This window comes from Melospiza melodia, chromosome Z (assembly GCF_035770615.1).
Source record: "Melospiza melodia melodia isolate bMelMel2 chromosome Z, bMelMel2.pri, whole genome shotgun sequence".
NCBI classification, from domain to species: Eukaryota; Metazoa; Chordata; class Aves; order Passeriformes; family Passerellidae; genus Melospiza; species Melospiza melodia.
The window spans coordinates 10,990,048-11,011,120 of NC_086226.1; the positions used below are offsets into that span (position 1 = coordinate 10,990,048).

The 21,073-nt window shown below is 42.9% G+C and overlaps 1 protein-coding gene across 3 annotated transcripts in view; it reads left to right on the forward strand.

Annotated features, from left to right (window-relative positions):
• Positions 1 to 450: 450 nt before the first annotated feature.
• Positions 451 to 21,073, forward strand: part of RAI14 (retinoic acid induced 14) — an 85,504-nt gene continuing 64,881 nt past the window's right edge. For 2 of the 3 annotated variants that reach the window (XM_063181335.1, XM_063181337.1), the window contains exons 1-2: positions 451 to 539; positions 10,914 to 11,005. In XM_063181335.1, the coding sequence (XP_063037405.1) occupies positions 10,970 to 11,005 (36 nt within the window). In that variant the 5' untranslated portion in view covers positions 451 to 539; positions 10,914 to 10,969. Of the gene's footprint in view, positions 540 to 782; positions 802 to 10,913; positions 11,006 to 21,073 lie in introns of those variants that run through there. The other variant, XM_063181336.1, reaches the window with a different exon arrangement.

The following is a 21,073-nucleotide window of genomic DNA, read 5'->3' on the forward strand; positions in this document are numbered from 1 at the left end:
GTGTCAGGGAAGGTTTGGGTCTGATGTCAGAAAAACGTTCTTTCCCAGAGGATGGCTGGGCACTGGAACAGGCTCCCCAGGGCAGTGCTCACAGTTCCAAGCCTGACAGAGCTCAAGAAGTGCTTGGACAATGCTCTCAGACATGCCGTGACTCTTGCGTTGTCCGGCGCAGGACCACGAGCTGGACTCTGATGATCCATCCTTGCGGGGCCCTTCCAACTCGGCACACTCAGTGATTCCGTGGCTCCCCGCACCCCTCCAGAGGCACACGAGCCAGCAGGGTGGTCTCCGCTCACCGCCGCCCGCCCTTCCCCTCACAGCCGCTCCCGCGCGGGGGCGGGGCCGAGCCCCCTCCCCGCGCCCTCAGCCCCCGCCGTCACGTGGCCGCCGTGTCACGCCGCCCTCCCGCCCCATCCCGCCCCCGAGTGTCCCGGGGCGCTCGGCGCCGCCGCTCCGCCCTTCGGCAGCGCCGCGGATCGCTCGGTTCGCGGCTCCCGGCACAGCCGCGCCGGCGTAGCGGGACGCGGGCGCTCCATGAGGTGAGGGCGCGGCGCGGGCGGCGGGCGCGGCTCCGTGCGCGCTCGGCGGCGGCGGCGGGCGCCGTGAATGGGGCTTTGTGTGCGGCGCCCACCTGCTCCCGCCTCCGCCGCCCGGCGCGGGGGGCTCCGGGCGCTGCCCCGGGCGGGGAAACCTCTGAGGGGCGCAACGGGAGGGAACTTCTCCCTTCTCATCGCCGGGCGCTGCCGGAGCACCCCGTTTGCCCGGTGTGGGGGAGCGGGGAGCAGCGGGGGGACGCAGCCCGTGAGTCGCTGCCGCTTGACTGTTTATTTTCATTTAGTCTATAGTTTATGTTTCGTTTGCTGAGTTTTGTTTTGTTTTCCTCTCAAGATGCGTGGCGGGCAGTGACAGCTGCCCGCGGGGGTGAGGGACGGCGCGGCCGGTCCGCCGCCCCGCGCCCTGCCCGCCCGCAGAGGGGGCTTCGCGGTCCCTCGGCCGAGCGGAGCCGCCCCGGGGTCGGGGGTCCGGGGGTCCCTGGTAGGGCGCGTCCGGCCGAGCCCCGGCAGCGGCTGTGCCGGTCCCGGGGCACCGTGGTGGGGATGAAGTCCTCCCCGGAGGAACCCCCAGAGCCCTCCCTCCGAGCAGAAGGGTGGTCCCGGCAGTCCCGGGGCTCTCCCCGCGCGTTGGGAGCCCGTGGAGGGCACGGTCCCGCCGGGCTCCGCCGGTCCCCGCTGCCGGCCGCGGATCCGCGTACCCCGCGGGCGCGCAGGGGGCTGCGCCTTCCTATGGCAGCGCAGGCTTAAAAGACCCAGAATTGCTTTTGCTGTTAAAAAAAAAGATTAAGTAGTCTGCTTTAGGAATAGCATCGAATTTAATCGGGAACCTGGGCTTCTAACTTCTCACAGGGCATGTGGAAGATTTATCTTCCTCTTGCACAGCGTTTGGCAGCACAAGCCTTCTGCAGTCTGCTGTTGCCACTTGTGACATTCTTAACTTTCCCCTTGTGAAAAGAGTACGCTTTAACAGCGTTGCAGAATCTCTAATGAATTCTCCCGTTTGCTTCTATAATAAGTATGAACGTGCTTGCTACAGCACTGATATAAAACACTTAGTCTACTGCTACTTTCGTAGAAGCTGAAGTCTCTTTTTGCCTTTTCTTTTCTTCTCCTCTACCCTAGCAGGTTGTAGATTAGCTGTGTCATTAAAAAAAATAATAGATCAAATGCCAAAAATTACACATACATCATGTTAGAAAGGCTTTCTGGTGTCCAGGATTAACTAGGAGTATCTGAATTTGTAAATATCTGTCAATGACCTGCTTGGCTCTTGTCTTGGGACACTCATGGAGAGCTGTCAATGAGATTTTATTTACTAATAGAAGAATTGCATAACAGCCATATGAACCAGAGTGAAAGAGCATTTTGAGTAGAACAACACATCGTATGAGCTCAGGGTTCCCTTGATTTGAAGCCAAGCTCAGTGCCAATAAGTCACTGAGCAGTAGCAGACACCCATCCTTCCTCTAAAATATTGGCCCTCTGCTATTCTTTTCCCCTTCCAAAAGTGCATCTGCTAGCAAAGCAATAAAATGCTACCTCCTCCCCTCAACTTCCCTGAAACAAGAGATAGATGGATAACATCAAGTGAAGAAGAGACTAGATGGGAGGCTGCTCATCTCATGAAGTGATGTAAGCATTTCATCACTTGCTTGCCTTATATTTTCCTTTTTTTTTTCTTTTTATATATTCAGTTTTCCTTCTCCCCCTTTCTGATGACTTCATGCTTTTTGAGGGAGAAGCAGTGATTGGAGAAGCATGAAAGCTGGTTCTTGTGTAAGATGTTGGTAATTTCTAAATCATGCTGCAGCAATACCCTAATCACCTTCCTTTTGGGAGTTGATTGTGATCTAGTTCTTTTTGCACAGGGATAGTGCTTGAAATAAATATAGGGAAAAAAACCCAAGGGAAACTAGAACAGATTCAAAGCTTTAGTGCCTTGCTTAATGGCAGGCATAGTAGAGTATTAAAAATTCCAGGGTAGAAGCACAGCAATCCATAGCATCTTCTGGAGTTATAGATTTGAGCAGCTGGCTCCTGCTGTGTGTGTACCCTCTTGCATGTCTGAGAAGCCTGCCTGCTTGCCAGCATTTTTTGGAGCTGCCAAGTGCCTGTGGATGCATACAGGTGATTGAGGTAGTTTGGGCTTTGCTTTCAGAGTTGTCAATCCTGACTGCTCCTTATATTTAGAGTCATCTGATCATGTTCATGTTTCGGGTTCAGAGGAAGTAATGCAAACAGGTATAATACAATTGGTAATATGTTAGAGCAGAGCTTGTCACTGTCCAGCTGCCAGAGACATGCCAGTCTGCTGAACTCTGGGAGCAGCTGAAGCTCTCCCTGGCACTTTGGACTAGCTGACAGTCCAGGTACTTGCCAAGGACTACAGGAAGCACACAGCAATGAAGGAATGCATCCTTCCCTTGTGTTGAGGTCCTGAAGCACGCAGGAGGTGATGGTGGTGGCCTGTGTGCTGAACTCGAGATGGTCACGTCTTAGGGAGAGCCTCATGGTTAGTGCATTTTCCTGGGGAGTTTTAGGTCTTGATAAGTCCTTCCTCTGCAGGCAGAACTTGCATTTTAGATGAATGCTGTAGTAACTTATGTACATTTTCTAAAGCTGTCATAGTCTTGGTTTTCTGCCTAGAAGCCATTGCCAGTGCTGAAAATACTGTAAAAAAAGATGAGTCTTATTTTTTTTCCCTCCCACATGAATCTGTTGGTAGAGGAGAGAGAAAGCCAAATTTGTTCAGTCATGACAACACGAAAAGAATTTGTGTGCTGGTCTGCCTGTGTCCTGTAATTTCAAGGAGTTGAGCATGTTCCATTTCTTTTCTCATAACTTTTGAGAGGCAGGGAGCTACTGTTAGTTCTTGCAGATGTCTGACTTCCCAAAGGCACTTTGGAATACCCTGAATTATCTCTTCAGAGTTTTCACTCTTGAGTGCTTCTGAGGACCTTGTTTACAACTACTTGCCTGAGACACCAGCATGTTAAATCTAAGGGATATGTGAAGATTCCTAAGTCTATGAAGGCTGGGAGAAATATCTTAAACACTGTATCTTCTTCAATATTGATACAGCACCTAGTGCTGCTGCTATTGAATATGATGTTCAAAAACCTGAATATAATAAAAAACCCCCCACTTGATTATCATTAAGATCACAGAATGGCTGAGGTTTGAAGGAGCTTCTGGTGATCATCTCATCCAACCCCTCTGCCAAAGCAGGTTCAGCTAGAGCAGGTTGCACAAGATCATGATCAGGAAGGTTTTGAATATTTCCAGAAAAGGAGATTCCACAGGCTCTCAGGAAAGCCTGTCCCAGTGCTGTCACCCTCAAAGTAAAGAAGTTCTTCCTCATATTCAGGTGAATTTCACATTTTTCTGTTTATGCTTCTGTTGTTGCCTCTTGTTCTCTCACCAGGCATGCCTGAAATTTGTCTGACCCCATCCTCCTGACACACATCTTTAAAATATTTGTAAGCGTTGATAAGATCCCCTCTAAATCATCTGTTCTCCAGGCCAGACAAACTGATCTTTGTCAGCCTATCCTCGTGAGAGAGAAGCTCTAGTTCTCTAACCCTCTGTGTCCCTCCACTGGACCCTCTGCATAAGTTCCTTGCCTTCCTTGAGCTAGGGAGCCTGGAATTGGACACAGCACTCCAGAGCAGAGCAGAGCAGAAGAACCTCCTTCAGTGTGCTGTCCACACTATTCCCAAAGCACCCCAAAATACAATTGGACTTCTTGGCCACAAGGACTTACTGCTAGCTCACATTTAACTTGTGCACCAGGACTCCAGGTCCTTCTGGACAGAGCTGGATTTCAGCAGGCTCACCCCTAACCTGTGCTGGTCCCTGAGCTGCAGCACCCCACACTTGCCTTTGTTAACTGCATGAGGTTCCTGTCTGCCCAGCTTTCTAGGCTGTCCAGATGTCATTGAATGGCAGCGTAGATACCATTCCACAAATATCATTTACCAAATATGAGTGTTAATCTTGCTGATGTCCTGCTAGTTTATAGCACTGAGGGTCTTCTAGAATAGAAAAGATCTGAATTTTTAGTCCTTTTTAGTGAAGATTGAAACCACATGAAACTCTCAATTTTTGAATGTTAAAAATGATGCTCAGTTTTCATCAGCTGATGTATTTACCCAAGGACTTGGTAGCTGAGAAGGGGAGCTGTGTTACCAGCACAGTCTCTGAAGGTATTTCTAGATTAAAGCAGATTCTAGTAGGATGCCCTTCCAAGGTGTTTATGGGAATGGGGCTTGTCAAGCGTCTTAGGGAAATTGCTTTGATATCCCTGTCTCTCTAATTTCACCCCTAATAGCATACTGCTCTGCCTTAGGCTGTTTCAGAATTTTAATCCATAAAGTCATGGATGTATCTCTTCATAGATTCAATGTTGCAGCTGTACAGTTTGTTGTGTTTGATGATTCTGAAGAACATCAAGTTGAATGGTTGATAACAAAATACTAGGAAGGAAGTATAAACAAGTACTAGCTGTTGTTATCCATGTAGATTTCTCATTTAAGAACTGACATTTCAGAAGTGGGACTCCAAGGCATTTTTCTCTATTGCTAATTGCAGCTAGATTCTTTATTTCCAATCTCATTCAGTTGAGCTGAATAATGAACACAGAAAAGTCTTCAGGACTGCACCATATCTTATTTATGATCAAACTAAAGAAGATGGTTTCAAAATAAAGGGCCATGCAAGGGTGTCTGTGTGCTTTTGTTTTAGCGACAGGAAAATTGAAGGCAGAGAAGGAGCATCAGAATGTCCCAGTTCATGGAAGAAGTCTTGTCTTTTTTGTTGTGCCTGGATGTTGATAGACACTTCCAGACAAAAGAAAGAGAGTGGGACTGGAATAAAATCGTGTGTAAGGAGTGAACAACAAATTTACCTGGACTTAATTTAAGTTAGAGTTTTGCCCAGAGTACTGTGTAGTATGCCAAGTAAACAAACCAAGGCAATGTCACATTTTGAATTTCCTCCAACTTGCTCCTGTCCATTGTGTGTAAAGGCCTTGTTGGTGCTAGTTTTCTTCTGGCTGTCTAGAGCTGCATTTGAATACACTGTGTAAACAAACTGCTTGTATCCCCAGACTGACCATCTTGCCTGGGTTTATATTGTCTGTACGGCGTCCTCGGAGGCTGGTACTGCTTCAGCTGAATCCATTAAAAGAAAATTCAACATTTGCAAATTCTGAATGTCAAAGGAAGTGTAAGAGTAAAGAGTTGGTACAAAGTGTCCTGGAGAGAGGAGCGATAGCTGTAGATTTGTTAGTGTTGCATCAGCTATGGCGCTCTAACTTCTGGACTCAGATGCTTAAATTTGTATGGTTCAGCACATCCTTGCCAGTGATTTGTGAGCAGATAGAGGGAATGCACTAGGTTACCCAAGGCCCTTGCTATCTCTGATGTCGGATTCTGTTTAGAGTGGGATTAACTGTATATAAATCACTCCCACTCTTGTGTAGTGCTTGGGCTTCTCAGTGCATTTTTCAGTGCGTTTTCATTAATAAGTAATAGTAGATTAACCAAGCCAAGAATTATTTGTCTTTATAGGTAACACTGAGTTTATAAAATTCTGTTCCATTTGTCTTTTCCTATGATAGCAGGGTGGGTTACTCAAGATGGAAAAACTGAGTTGTGCTGATAAAGAGCAGGGAAATGTTTCTGTAGCTTTTGGTCGCATCATACATGCTTCTCTGATTTGGCCTGAGAAATGGAAGAATATGCTCAGCTGGATGGAAATAGGAAGTAGTCAGGGGAGGTGGAGTTTGGGTGGATTATTGTTTTTTAGGGCAGAGTGGGCTTGCTGTATTTATGTGGGAGCAGCCAGAGAGGCTGAGCAATGGCTAATGCCTTCAGGCAGGACTGTGTCTTTGGCCACGTTAAGGAGCAGCTTGGGTTGGAGCACATTCTTGGTGTTGTGTAGGTCAGGGAAGCTCAGGGATGTGAAGCATTTGTGAAGTTGGATGCTGAAGGTGATCAGCAGAAGGGATGCATTAGCGTGGATGCCTCTGGCAGCTTTGCAGTGCTGGCTGCTGCTAGGCTGTGCTTCTGGGTCAGAGCTGGGCTTGTGGTTTAGAAAGTGATCATCCAGAGGGTAAATGATGGTGCGCTTTGGGGGAAGACGCTTCTGGGGCCCCTTATTTTCCCTGTGAGAGTAGGTGTAGTCACACAAAGGAGGATGTAAGTGTATAGCAGCAGGAGAACTCTTCCACAATCCAGACTCTTTTTTCATTTCCCCCACACCTCCACGTGTGTTGCCAGATCTTGCCTAGAGTCTGTAAATCTTTACTGCGACCTTTCAAGGTTGAAAAAGTGTTTTTGGAGTGTTTTTGGGAGGGGAAGTGGAAATTAGTTGAAACATTAGTCATGCTTTACGAATGCATGGTCCTTTCATGAAGGACCTCTGTGTGAGATGGAGGCTTCTCAGGGTGTTCTGAAAAAGGTGTAAGATTTTTGAGACCTAAATTAATTGAATTCAGCATTTATCAGTGAGGAGTGACTCATTAGTATGAACACTGTGTGTAACAGAAGGTTTTACTGTAAACTTCCAGTCTTGCTTAGGGAAACTAAGTCTTTTCCTTGTTGCATCACTGGATTTTGGCCCTCTCAAGGAGTTAATTGTAACATTGTTTGAAAGGCCTTGCTCTGATTTTAATGCAATTTATTGAAATGGAAAAAAATGTCAGTGTTGTTGTTTACTGTGGTTTGCACAAATCTCACTATAAATCAGCGGGGAAGATTATCCTAATCTGTTTCCTACATTTAAACCTAAATATTGCATTGTGTATTAAAGCACAATTGCAATGAAATTATTGAGGCCAAAGATTGCCACCACTTCAATATCTCTTGTTCTAGCTAGATAGGTTTACCACCTACCTAAAGATGTTTTTTGTGGCTTGTATTCCTCAGGACTGTTCCTTGACATTAAGCTAAAGGAAGATAGAGGACCAGATATTTAATTTTGGAGATAATGGTTAAAAGCACGTGATCAGCATTAGCTGTTGAGAATCCCTGGAGTTAAGCACTTATCTGCTGCTAACTTGCTGCAGCTATAAAATGACAGCACTCAGTATTTATTACCACATTGGTTTTGAAAGTGGAGAAATGCCACTATTAATAGAGATTGCTTCTTGTAAATACCTGTGATTCATTGCAGAAATATTGTTTTGAAGTGTCTTGATGCTCCCTGGTGAATTTCTAGTAGTCACTTCCTATCTTGTAAAACAGGAGAGTAATTTTAGTGGCGCTTCCTTTATCCCCCCTCGGGCAAGTGAACAGTTGTCATAAAGCTCCACCGAATCAGGATGCTGACCTCCTTTTCCATCAATTCCAATAATTACACCCTTTGAGAGGGGACTTCCTCCTTTAAACAGTGACAAGAAAAGGCAGCCCTCACCACTTCATGCATTTTTATCTCTACAGTGGAAGGATTATGGGCATTATGATGCACAAACTGTAATCTGAATGTTTGTGTTTAACTATATCATATGGAAAAAATACAGATGTGAAAAGCACACTCAGCTTGGGAATGCTGTTTTAGTGTTCTTGAGCATGCTTTTTTAATTATGCTGAGGATTTGAGTTTGACATTCAGTGTATAAAATGTGCTTTTTCCTTTCTCACAAGAGGGAGAGTAATGTATTAGGAGTGCTTGCAAAACTTGTTAATTAGACTCTCCTACAGGTTCCTCAGAGGAGAGGGTCCAGCTTTGCCGCTGCTCTGTGTACCTACAAGGAGTTTTCATCTCTCCCACAGCCTTGTAGTTGAGCACTCTGTCTTCCTTGGGAGCTATAATAAATCTTTTGTCCATAGGAGCCAAAAATGCTGAGGGGGTGGGAAGGGGTAAGACAGTCTACAGCAGACAACTCTTTGGCAATCTGGATGTGAGGAAAGATTTCTTGTTTTCAATTCCCTGTGCACGGGATTTATTTATACTTCATTAACCAGTCCAATTAAGCAGTTTACTTTTTTTAGTCAAAGTATATTTAAGTTATAAAATACGAAGTCCTGTTAAGTTTTGCATTTTCAGGGATATTTTATAATGTTTCATGCTTTAAAGTTCCTTTACATTGTTCTTTTTTTTTTTTTTTCATAGAATTTGGGGGTTGTTTGGTTTGGTTTGATTTGTTGGTTTTTTTTGGTTTTTTTTGCTGGTGTGGTATGTAAAGAAAGCCAGGTGAGTAATGGAATTTGTCTTGTCTGTACCCTGGCATTTGCAGTTCTCATCAGCCTTGATGTTACTGGAGGATAATTTAGATGATTATTGGGCTGTTGCTGAGGTTCAGGCTCCTTTCCAGTGCGGGTTATGACAGCTGTAATTTAAAAATTTTCTCAAAAGTTTGGGTAGGTGTAGCAGAAACAAAGTGGTATGCTTCTCTCAAAGCAATCTGAAATACTTCCTTTTTATTTGATTGTTCAGTTATTATATTTTAATTTTTCTTTACTATTTTACAAACACTTCTTTCCATCCAGGAAAAAGCTAAGAAATTTTCACCTAGGTCAGGCAGTGAAAAGGTTCTGCAAAATCTATTTTCTGTTTTTCTTTTTGCCTACTAAAGAATTAAACAAAACACCACAAACCTATTCTCCTTGTGATTAAATGCAAGAATTTTTAATGAAACCCCTTATATTCATATACCTGGATGCAGTCAGGGATCTGACATGACTTGAAAATGACTGCATAATTAGACTTAGAGTAATTTAATTCAATTTAATGATTTTTTAACAACTTGCAGAATTAGCCCATTCAGATTACCTACTGTTACCTACTGAAAAGGTGTAGCCTGTGGGAAATGTGTTTGTGTGTATTTAATATATGGGATTTTTGTTTGTTTGTTTGGTTTTTTTTTTTAAGAAATGTACTTGAGTTTTGAGTTTGTCTTAAATCACTCTCAGATAAGTATGGGGTTGAACTAAATAACATGTTTACTTAGCACTGATTGCTATTCCTGAATGGTAGGTAGAGCTGTATTTTGTGGAAGCATTCATATGCATATATATTCCACTAACAGTGTGCTGTGTAGTTGCATTTTTAAAACTCATGGTAGAGTTATCATGTAGAGCATAGCAACTTGCCTTTAATAATGAGATGTACTTTTATGAAATAGCTGAATCTCACTTTGGTTATCAAACTATAATCTACTCTTTCTGAAGAGTGATGTGAAACATACTGACCCTGCATAACCTATTTGATTTTATGCTTCAGTCCCTATTTCAATTATTTATTTATCTGACTAGACTTGTAAAACTTTTTCTACTTTTTTTTTTTCCTAGAGTGGAGAGAGGAAGTTTATACAGCTGAACATCCTTAACTTTAAACTGTTCCTTCAGAAAGAATTTGTATAGCAGCTAAAACTTGTAGATGAAAGCAGCTAACTATTTCAGTAACCATACTGTAAAACTAGAAATGTGGAGCATTTTTATCTAGATGCATTTGCTAATCCAGATGTTGCTCTCTCATTGTGATTTTCTGCTGTGCTCTAGGAAAAAGCACATTGCCATGCTGCTTTAATGTGCTTTCACCATTATGTTGGCTTGACAACATGCGGCATCATTGAAGCTTTCTGTAGGAAACTTTGCTCTAGACACCCACGTTCCTCTGTGAGAGTTTGCAGCTTGTCTGTTAGGTTAGCTTTGTATGTTTGTTCAACTGCTGCTTTCCTTCATGTGGAAGGGAGGAAGGGGGAACACGACTGTGATAATGCACTGCCAAGTTTCAAGCAGCTATGGCTCTTAAAAACCCACATACAGTTCACCCCTTATGGGGAAGAATCCAAAACAATTCTTCCAGCAATAACCTCTGTCTTGTTCAGACGATTCTGTCTGCTGTGTTGTGTCAAGCTGTCCTAGTATGTGTCCAGCAAGGTAGAAGTACAATTTAGAGTTTGGTTAGTGGTTGTACTTGTGCATAGAATAATGGTGATATTTCTGCTACCCAGTGCAGACCCATGGTGGTAGGATGGCAGCGTTTTAATGAATGACTTTGCATAATCCATTATTACAAATGGCTGTCCTGGTGATAATGGACAGTGGTCAGAGCAATCTGTTCATGTATAAACCTGTTGCTGATCTAATTATGTGGAGGTGTAGTTAATGTAACATGATATACAGCTTAGGTTTTGGTGAACATTTGTTCTGTTGTTCAGCGGTCAGATTTAGGCTTATTTCTAAGTTTAGAGATACAGTTAGAAAGGTTCGCTTAAGTGACTGTTAATCTTTTTTAGAGCTTGAGGGCTAAATCCTCAAAGACTGATAGGGGTATGCAAATTCAATTGTGACTTGCCTGCCAGTGAACTGAATGGTATCAAGTTGGAATCTTACTTTCTTTGTTTTTTGTTTAGATATTGAAGAAGAATAAAAAGCTCCTCAAAGGTTTGGAAGGTTGAATGTGATCAGCATGAAGAGCTTAAAAGCAAAGTTCAGGAAGAGTGACGTAAGTACTTCTGCTATGTTTGACTGCTGGTTTTCATGCTGGAAACAAGTTCTTCACTCCCACCTTGATAAGCTTGTAGGTTAATGAATTACAGAGAAGAAAGCACAAAGGCAACAGCTGAGTACAGTATGCAGTAGGCTGTTTCTATTTGTAGAGCCATTATCTGTTATGCAAATTAACAGTTTTACTACTTTGGTCCCCATAGCTGAATCATACACGTCTGTGGGGTCTGCAGCACTTCTGTTAGATTGTGCTAGTGCCCAGATTGGAACTTTGTTCTAGTTTTAGGGCTAAGCCTCATAAGGACTTTACTACCCAATCATATTTCTGTTTAAACCTAATACAGTTCTTATCAGTGTTTGAGCACTTAACTAATGTCTCCCCAGTCTGTGGCAGGGTTTCTTTGTCAGCAAGAATACAGGAACCAGCTGAGCAGTTAGGGCAGCTGTGGTTTATCAGTTCTAGTACGACAGGAGGGGTGGATATGAGGCTTGAGCAGTGGGGAAGGAAGACATAAATGTGGAGGTCCTCAGAAGAATCTCCAGAACAGCATTTAGAGAGACATTAGGCTGCACAAAATCTTGCTTGTTGTAGAAGTATTGGTGGATACCCAAACTTTGACATGTATAGTAAGCAATACTTCCCTTGGAGCAGTGGAACTAGACAGTCTAGTCCTGTTCTTGTCCTACTACTCATCCTAGGTTTTTGTGTCACTAGTAAGAAGTCTGTGAAATTGGTGAGTTTATTTAACCGACTTTCCAGATGTCGTGTAGAATTTGTAACAGATATTCATGATCCGTGGAGAATGTAGTGTTTCATTCTTCATCTTAATTTTCTTGTGCCCTTTTGAAAGAGGTGATGTATTGTTTGCCATTGCCGGATTTGCCTGGGGTCCTGGGGCAGCCGTGTTGGATGAAGATGCTTACATGTGAAAATGGAGTGTCTTAAGAAGCTTTGGTGCTCCAGAGTAAAGTTACACAGTGCACTCAGCGTGTGTTTTGATGTAAAGATGGTCTCACAGCACACCATTAGAGTAATGTGTCTTCAGCCAGCCTGTAGTGCACATCAGTAGCAGAAGAAGGTAGAGTTGCTGTTATGGTGCGACCTGCAGATGTGCTGGCTACTGCTCAGAAAGAATTTTGGGCTGTGGATTAGCATTTGGTGCAGCTGCTGAATTGGTGTCATTGCAGCAGCACTGGTGAATGGTTTGCTCCTTCAGTTTAGCAAGAGCCATTTCTTAAAAGACTGCCTCTCTAAGCAAAAATGAACCTTTGCTGTCTAGAATATCTAGAATATTCCAGAAATATTTTAATTTTGGGTGCAGAGGGAAGCACTTTTCACTACTTAAGCAGTATTTGATTTTGCTGGTCACCAGATTGAATCATCCAGTGGCACAGTGTCTCGTGCCACTTCACAACAAATAAAAATAATATCACAAATCTCTGGTGTCCCATCTCACTGAACTTGCCTTTCAGTTTAGAACTGCTAGAGTTCTGTGGTCAGACTTTTTTGCTCCTGTTCCAATGAGCAGCAGCAGTTGCTGTTTTGAGTTCACCCACACCACTAAAACTTTTAATAGGCATCTGCTTGGGTAATGAGAGCGGTCTGCTGGCTAATACATGAACACACTTGGAAGTTAGGTGTGCCCATGTGTTGGGATGACTTCATCCACGCTTAAATGCTGCTTGGCTGGGCTGCTGCTCTAGAGCAAAGGCTAAGTGACACGTGTGATGAAACCAGACCTTGCTGTAGGAGTTCAGCCACTGTCATAAATTGCGCTGGTTCACTTATTCCTCACTTATCTAGCCCTGATAACTGGTGTATGCCTCTCCGCAAAATCAAGGGCAGTCTGAATGTAATTGCTGTTTTGATACTACTGCTGTCTACTGGCTGGAGACAAGGTTGACCGCAAAGGATTTTTCAGATACCTAAAATTTAGATAGGCATCTCTAAGAGCACAACAGTCTAAATCCATGACAGTCTGGTTTCCTCTGTTTTGAAGCCAAGCCTTAAGGGCATAATTCAAGGCAACCAACAGGAGCTGTCCTATATTTTGTGCAAGATAAGCAAGGAAAATTCTCTTCAGTTTCCAGAAGCTGCTCTTAGTTACAGGTTTTGAGGGGGAGAAAAAGGATGTCTTTTTAATGGGAAGTAGTTGGTTGTATTTTGTCTCAGTTTATAAGATGTGGTAATTTCTCTTGGATTGGGGATGAGGGTAAAGTTAGAAGGGTTGGAGTGAGTTTTCTCATTGCTCTCTAAAAGAAATCTTTAATGTATTGTGTTTTAGAACTGAAGATATCTTAGGGTAAGGAAGAGTACCCTTGTTTTAATCTCATTGTTAGCATTAAAAAGTAGGGAGTGGGATGAGTAGGAGGTAAGTCTTCAAGATGTGCATGAGAAACAGGAATTGCAAACACTTCTCCAGCAGTAGGGCGGATAACATAAAACTCTCTACTGGAATGAAGACTACAAAGGAAATTTCACTGATGTATTGAAGCTCTCTAGTCTTTCCTGCAGTGGCTGAATTAAAAATGAGTACAACTGCGAATATTCAAGTATATTTCTTGGTATCCCTGCCAGAAGGCATTGCTTTGGTGCTCAAATGATGCCAGTCTTGATGCTTGTGAAAGAAATGACCCTGCTCCCTCTTTTTCCACGTCTGCTCTTCTCATTTTGAGGGTATGTGACCCTGCAGTGAGCTAGGTCAAGGACAAGAAGTGATGGGAAAATACTTTATGGGGTGAGTGTCAGATGAGTAACTCTGTGCTCTGTGTTACTGTAGGATCAGCCTTGGGAGAAATTGTGGAAGTGGGAGGAACTGCAGGACATCCCTTTCTCCAGTTGTTGTTTGGTTTAGTTCCATTGTCAGGTCACACCCTGAGAATACTGGCGCAGAAAGCACAAGGGTGGGCATGCCAACAGAGGAGTTGCAGGAATATACAAGTAAATAAGGCTGCTAATTTAAATATTTAGCAGGATTGATATAGTCCACAGCTGAGAGATGACAGTATGACTCATAGATGAAGGGAGACTCCTCACTTTATGCTTTTGCTGTATCCCTGTATTTCACCTGATTTACTGTTTGTGAATCCAGCCCCATTAACTGGAGAATCCTTTGTCCTTGACACACTTAATCGCTGTGAAATCCTTCCTGGGGGTGACTGTTGCCATGTGAACACACGTGTTTGGAGAGAAGGAATGAGATTTATCGCTCTGTCACAAATGACTATTGTCAAAGCATGATGTGTAGTCACAGGAGGATGCTTGTAGACTGGGAATCTGTGAACAGGGTGCCTGAGTGGGAGCAAATGCCAAGACTGGAAGCTAAGCAGTGGTTGTGCTCACTTAAAGAATGTGTAGACAACAGAAACCACAATCATGTCTTGACAAAGCAGCAAGTCTCTTCTGTCTGAGAAGCTGTATTTTCTCTACTCTCCTCATCTCTTGCTTCTCATTATCAAACTCAAAACCTACCATTAAACACATAAAAGCTAAAGGGATGGCCATTTTAATTGTTGCTGGAGGCTATCACATGTAACACTTGAAAAGGTTGCCATAGTAATAGCAGGAGCTATCACTTCAGACCTGAATTTGTTTATACACAGTCCATAGTTTATTCACACAGTGGAGAATGAATGTCTCTGCCCAGTAAGAGAGAAGTTCTTCATAGTTTCTGCTTAGAAAAACAAATTTTGAAAAATTACTATTAAAATATTACTGATGTCTTATTAGGCCTCTAATACTGGAGATTGTAGTGTTTTCTATAGTAACTAGTCAGTTTGTGGCCTGACTTCAAAAGCGTCTAGAACCTTAAACAGTGGAAAAGTGGATTTTCGTATGTGTGAAGATTTAGCCTGTCTAAACATGTTTTGCCTGTTTCTTAAATATGACAAGGTGCTCATCAACATTTTCAGGCACCTACACATATTTAAGTATCTAGCTCTTGATACTAGGATGATGTAAGTACATAAGTGGTTTATTCAGGTAGACTGGCTTTTAACCATGTTCTTGGTTACTCTAGAAAAGGCATATTGTGTGAAGGCTCCGATGGTTTGGATTGTTTTCACTGTCTTAAGTGTGTGGGCAAAAGCTGAAAAGCTTTAGGACCCTTTTCTGTGAGTATTGAAGATCATCTGAAAAACACATACTGCAATTTGACAGAAACCAGTTTTTTTCTAAAAAGCTATCTTTTTGAATGGACAAGAAGATTTGTTTCCAAATACCCTCAATAATAATAATTAAAATTGTAGAGTGTTCTTTAACACTGAAAATTGACTGTGCAGTTCTCCAAAAATGTACTTAATGTCAGAAGCAGATCCAAGACAGGCTGGGATTCCCCAATGCTAATTACCAGCTTTAACTTCTGGTATTTCTGGAAATGCCTGTATATTGTACTATTTATTACATGGGTGTTGAGAAGTTTGTAGTTCTAATGAAAATTTCTGCTTTTTGGCCTTTGCTGTAGTCATTGTTCCATAAATCTCAACAAAATGATGAAGAAGTTAGGTATGTTGTAGTGTAAAATCTTAGTCTTAATCTAGACACTATGCTAATTAAATCTTGGCATTTCTTTTTAATGCCAAATGTTTGAAGTAGTGAGTTTGCATTTAGCGATTTTTAAAGTATAAAAAACTAACCTGCTTGGGTGTTTGGAATGGAAAGACTGCTGGGTTACATTCAATTAAAATCTGTGTTCTTGTGTGTTCTGGGCTGAATGTGTGGGAGAACAAAACTTGGGTGGGGCAACTTGAAAAGTAATAAAGCAGGATCTCCTGCAAACAGCTATTAAATTGCTCTGTCCACTGAAAGCTACAATTAACCCAAAAGGGAGCATGGGATTCAAATTTGCAGTATCTGCTTTGTACATAGGTACTTTCAGGGTAATTGTGACAAAAAATCACCACATACTGTGTTATCTCTGGCAAAAAAAGTGAAATGGCTGTGTTGCTTGACCATTGTCCACAAATATTTAGAAAATGAACTACTGAAGCTTGCTTTTACTTCAGTATCCTGCTTTTGTTGTGTGTTGGATTGAATCAGGCTGAAACACATCATCATGACTGTAGCTTTTGCTCAGTTTACTGTTCTTCAGTGGTAATCTTTGATTTCACCTATACAGCATGTGATGGAGGGTTGATCTCTGGAACACACAGATTGCCCTCAACCAGTTCTTCATGGAAATGGAAAATTGAACCTCCTTTCCCTCTTGAAATGAGTGCTGTGGTTCCTGATTGTCCCTCCCCCTGTTAGGAGTCTAGAGTTTTACTTTCCACCCCATATTCTGCTATTTGGCTTCATACCTCCAGTTCTGAGCATACACTCTGCTCTACTCAGTTTGCTCTGCTTTATCCAGGAAAGAAATTAAACCTGTTCTGAGTATATTAGAGTAAGAACTGCTGGTTCCAGTCAGTTCAGGGTGAACCTTTTGCCATCAGGGCATGTATTTTCTTTATTATTCACAATAGGAATGTCCTCAGAGTACATATAAAATTATTTTATTCAGGTGAACTGTAATTCTGGCGTGCAGGAGCCCTCTGTGAGGGGGCCAATATCAGCCCAGAAGTTATGCAGCATCTCTTTTAATGGTGAAAAAAAAATGTTATGGAGACGACAAGCAAAGACTGACAAATAAGGGTGTGGGAAAACAGAAGGGAAGCAAGAAGGTCTGAAAGGGAGAAGAAAGGAGGGATAGTTGAAGGGTCAGAGTTACTATTTTGGTAACTGTTCCGGGAGAAGAAGCAACTGGGCTGCTGTGGGTTGCCTGTTGATCATCTGTCTCTGGATGGGAAAGTATGAGGAGTGTTTAAGGCTAAATAACTTGCAGATATTCTGTAGCATCTCCACCTGCAGCATCTCCAAATGTTTAAGGCAGAAAGGAGAGGGAATTGGTTAGATGAGAACTGTGCTATGGTGTTTGGAATTACAGTAGACAAACCTGAGTTTACTTTGAATAAACACATGGTTATTTCCTTAAACAGGATTATGAAATGGGAGTGAGTAGGAAGAAGAAAGGCAAATTGGCATATACAGACTGGAGAAAACTAGTATTTTTGAATCTATTGGTAACAAGAAAGGAATCTTTTTGTGTAGAAACAATTCTTTTGTGTCCCTTTAAAGAGAGCACAAAAGTTCAAAGGCCTTCCAACTTTGGAAGAGTTGGGAAAAAAGCATTTGTAATTTTTTCATTTATTTGTTTATCTTTAGTAAGATTTAAATGTAAAGTAAAATAAATTTGAAAATTATAAATGAGCAATCTGCGTGTCCTTACTGTGGTACACTATATCCCCTCTTCCTTTTTGGCGCTGCTCGTGCCTGATCTGATACGAAGTTGTCTGTTAAAACTCATGTGGAGGAGAGGATTTTAAAGAATGGCTCTGTCTTTGTGTTTGAAGGCTTTTGCCTTGTCTTTTGTTGTTAGTGAAGACAGTTTGCTGTGAATATCTGCTGTAATATCATCTAGTGAATATAACACCCGTACACTTTATTTTAGTGGAGATTTGAGCCTTTTCATTCTGTGCTTATATTTTGGTAGACTGTGAATGGTACAAGCGGACAACAAATGTTAAGGAGTGAGTCAGACTGAAAGATGTGTATTAAATATCTTATTCCAGCAATGCATTCTAGTGCTATTCTTCAAGAACCTGTTCTGATTGTGTGTAGTCCAGGAAAATATCCAGGATTAGGGACATGTCAAGCCCTTTTTTGCTTCCTTGCACATTGTCACGTTGAGGTGTGCTGAATATACATCTCATACATGCTCTGACTATCTGTGAAGGTAAAGCATAGAGTGGAATCACTGTGTCAGTGGCCATTCTTCCCTGGAAATGGGAAGTCTGTGTATGGGACATGTTGTAGTTGTTCTGATATCTGAAAACCTGTTTAATGAGCCATTTTGCCTATTTCAAGACCTGAATGATCTGGGCAAAGCTGCAGCCTAAAGCTTTTAAAAGTCCTGTTAACATTGAGCTGGCAAAAGCCATCACAGTGGAATGAATCTTTTAACTACAGCTTCAGGATGTCTTAATTTCTTAGACTCACAGTTCATATTCACGTTTATTGTTACTGCAGCTACTATCTTTTCCAGTATTTGGGCTGCTATGTGGACTCCATATTTACCTTGAAGTATTTTGAGGTAGAAAACTCTCTAAGTAGTGCTTTTATTCCACGTGACACCAGCGCTACTTTCTAGTGTCTGGATTTTGAGAGGTGGCATAGTTTTATTAGCAAAACATAATGTGAAACTGGCTATTTTTACTCTTCTATAGCTGTGAGGACTCTCATTCCCTAGATATGCTGAATGTGATTGTCTCAGATGAAATACACAGCTAACTGTCCAGAGCACTTGCATTGACTTGATTGTAATGATAGAAGCAAAGGTATTTTAATAACTTTGCAAATGATGTGGTTGCCGATGTGTATGTATGTGCCTGACATACCTGTGTGGCTCAGTTCATGGGTGCATACCTCTCCTTTCATCTTTGCTTCTTTGCTGTGTGTGGTGGAAACTTCTTAGGAATCTTGCCAGCTTGGGTAACCTATCTGGATATCCAGAGCCTGAAACAGGGCCCTTTGAAGTCAGAAGAAAGACTTCAGTCTGCTTGAAAGAGCATTGAATCAAGAATGAAAACCAAAGTGCTGGTTCCATGGACGTGCATGGCCAGCTCCAGTGAGGGATGGATTTCCCCTCAGTGAAGCATTGAAATACATTTGGGTGTTGAAAGTGCTGAGATGGGCATATTATCCAACAGTGGCTTCTTTCTGGGGTCTAGAGGAGGTTGAGTTTCTCTTCTTTTCCTCCAGCTTTTTTTTTTCTTTGGGGGATGGTTGCTTATGGCTTGATGCGATTCTGTTTGACAGGAGCAATGGCAAACCACTACATCTAGTTTCAGTCTACCCTCTTTTAGTTTGAAACCATTATCCTTTGTCTTATTGCCCCAAGTCTGGAGAAAAAAATTCCTCTCCATTATTTACTAGCTGCCTTAAAGTATGAAAAGGCTGCAGTAAACTATTCTGGAGCCTTCTCTTCTCCAGGCTCAGCAACCTCATCTCCCTCACCTTGTCCTCAAAGGAGAGGTGTGTCCCCTTTGATCTCCAGCAGGTCCCTGTGGTTCCTGTGCTGGGAGCCCAGGGCTGGATGCAGGGCTCCAGGTGGGTCTCAGCAGAGCAGAGCAGAGGGGCAGAATCCCCTCCCTGCCCTGCTGCCCACGGGGCTCTGGGTGCAGCCCAGGACACGTTTGGCTCTCTGGGCTGGGAGTGCCATGGCTGGGCCATGTGCAGCCTCTCACCCACAGCACCCACAAGCCCTTCTGGGCACGGCTGCTCTGGGGCTGCTCATGCCCAGCCTGGGCTGGCACCAGGGGCTGTCCTGACCCTGGTGGAACACCAGTGCTTGTCCTTCTTAACCTCATTAAGTTCCCACAGACCTGCTTCTTGAGCTTGTCTAGGCCCCTCTGGATGGCATCAGTCAAACACATCTCTTGGCATGGTGTTATCTGTAAGTTTGCTGAGAGTGCACTGGATCGCACTGGCTGTGTCACAAATGGAGACACTGAGCAGTACTGGTCCCAACACAGACCTCTGAGGGACACCACTCATCACTGATCCCCATCTGGACATTCAAACATTGGTGACTGCTTCCTGGATGTGGCCATCCAGCCAGTTCATTGTCCGCCAGACAGTCCATATGTATCCAGCTGAGTGAGCAGGACTTCGGGAGAGGCCATGTGTTGATGACACATTATTGATTATTTCTGTGTGCTTATCAGGAGAAGAAGCAGGACCCTTTTCTATACTTCCTTCACTGTGGCTAAGGGGACCTGAGTAGTATACTGTGGGCTTATGCCTTACATTGTTGAGAAAGACTACAAGTTCAAACTGTCTTGGAGTGTGTTACTGGCACAGTAACAGCATACTTAAGGATGGAATTCTTGTGGATTTCGTTTTGACCACCCAGTTGTATTCCTGTCCCACTTGGTACAAACAGCCTGTTGCTGTCTAATTTTGCTGGATTTGTCTCACAGCTGTCTCCAGTCCTGTGTCAAAGTGTGATAAATGCAGCAGGCAGCAGGTGTGCATCCCTGCAGCTCTGGTGTTGCAAATAGGGCTGTGCATGTGAAGTGCTGCACAGCAAGAAGCTGCCCTAGGCTTCGTGTTGGGCAGCAGTTTTTTTTTTCCAGTAGTGAATACCACTTCTTAATGCATATGTTGTTTGCTTGTAAACTTGGAGTTGCTCAGTGTGTTTTGGTTTTGTTTCTTGTAGTGTAGGTTCCTTGTATGCAAGCCAGGTCTCGCTTCAGCTGGATTGCTGTGCTGGTTATTTACCATGTTGTGCACTCAAGAGGAAGGTTGTGTTTCCATGTGTTTGTGAGGAGCATTAGCTCAGATTAATGTATGTCACAGCAAAAAGGTCTTGAGAGTTTCCAGCGGTGATGCGCTGCAGCTATCTCCGTTTGCTCAGATGATGGTAAGATGGATAAGATCAGATGTAGGCTGTTGGTTTTTTATGTTTGTGAGTAATTTTGCTTTCCTTAGAGGGTCATTTAAGGAAAGAAATGTAATTTGTATTAATTTATATTGCTTTCTAAACTGTGATATAGTGAATGGGATGGGACAAGCATGAGCAGTGTGGGGGGAAAATGGCTATAGCTAAGTTTCTTCTGTTGAAGGGTAGCCACTGGTTTCTGTTGAAATGCTTGGGATTTTGGGATAATACATAATAATAATACACGGTATGTTTTTTCTCATTTTTATGTGTGATGCTTGCTCAGTCATTACACATGAGGTGGTAAATACCAAAGTTTCTTTATTATTTTCTTCTTTTAATTTAGGCTAGCTGGGGGAGCATGGACACTCCTCTGGCCATAGAAGCTTGTGTCCCAACTCTTCTCATTCACCGTGTCTTTGCATAGTTTTGGGCAAATGAGCAGCTATGAGTGCTGTTTCACCCTGTAAAACACACAGTATCTGTGTCATTTAGCCATGCAGTATTGAAGGGAGGGCACCCAGTCCAATTTGAGAATTTCTGATGCAAAATGGAAGAACATGAAGTAAGTGTTCTTCAGAGACCAG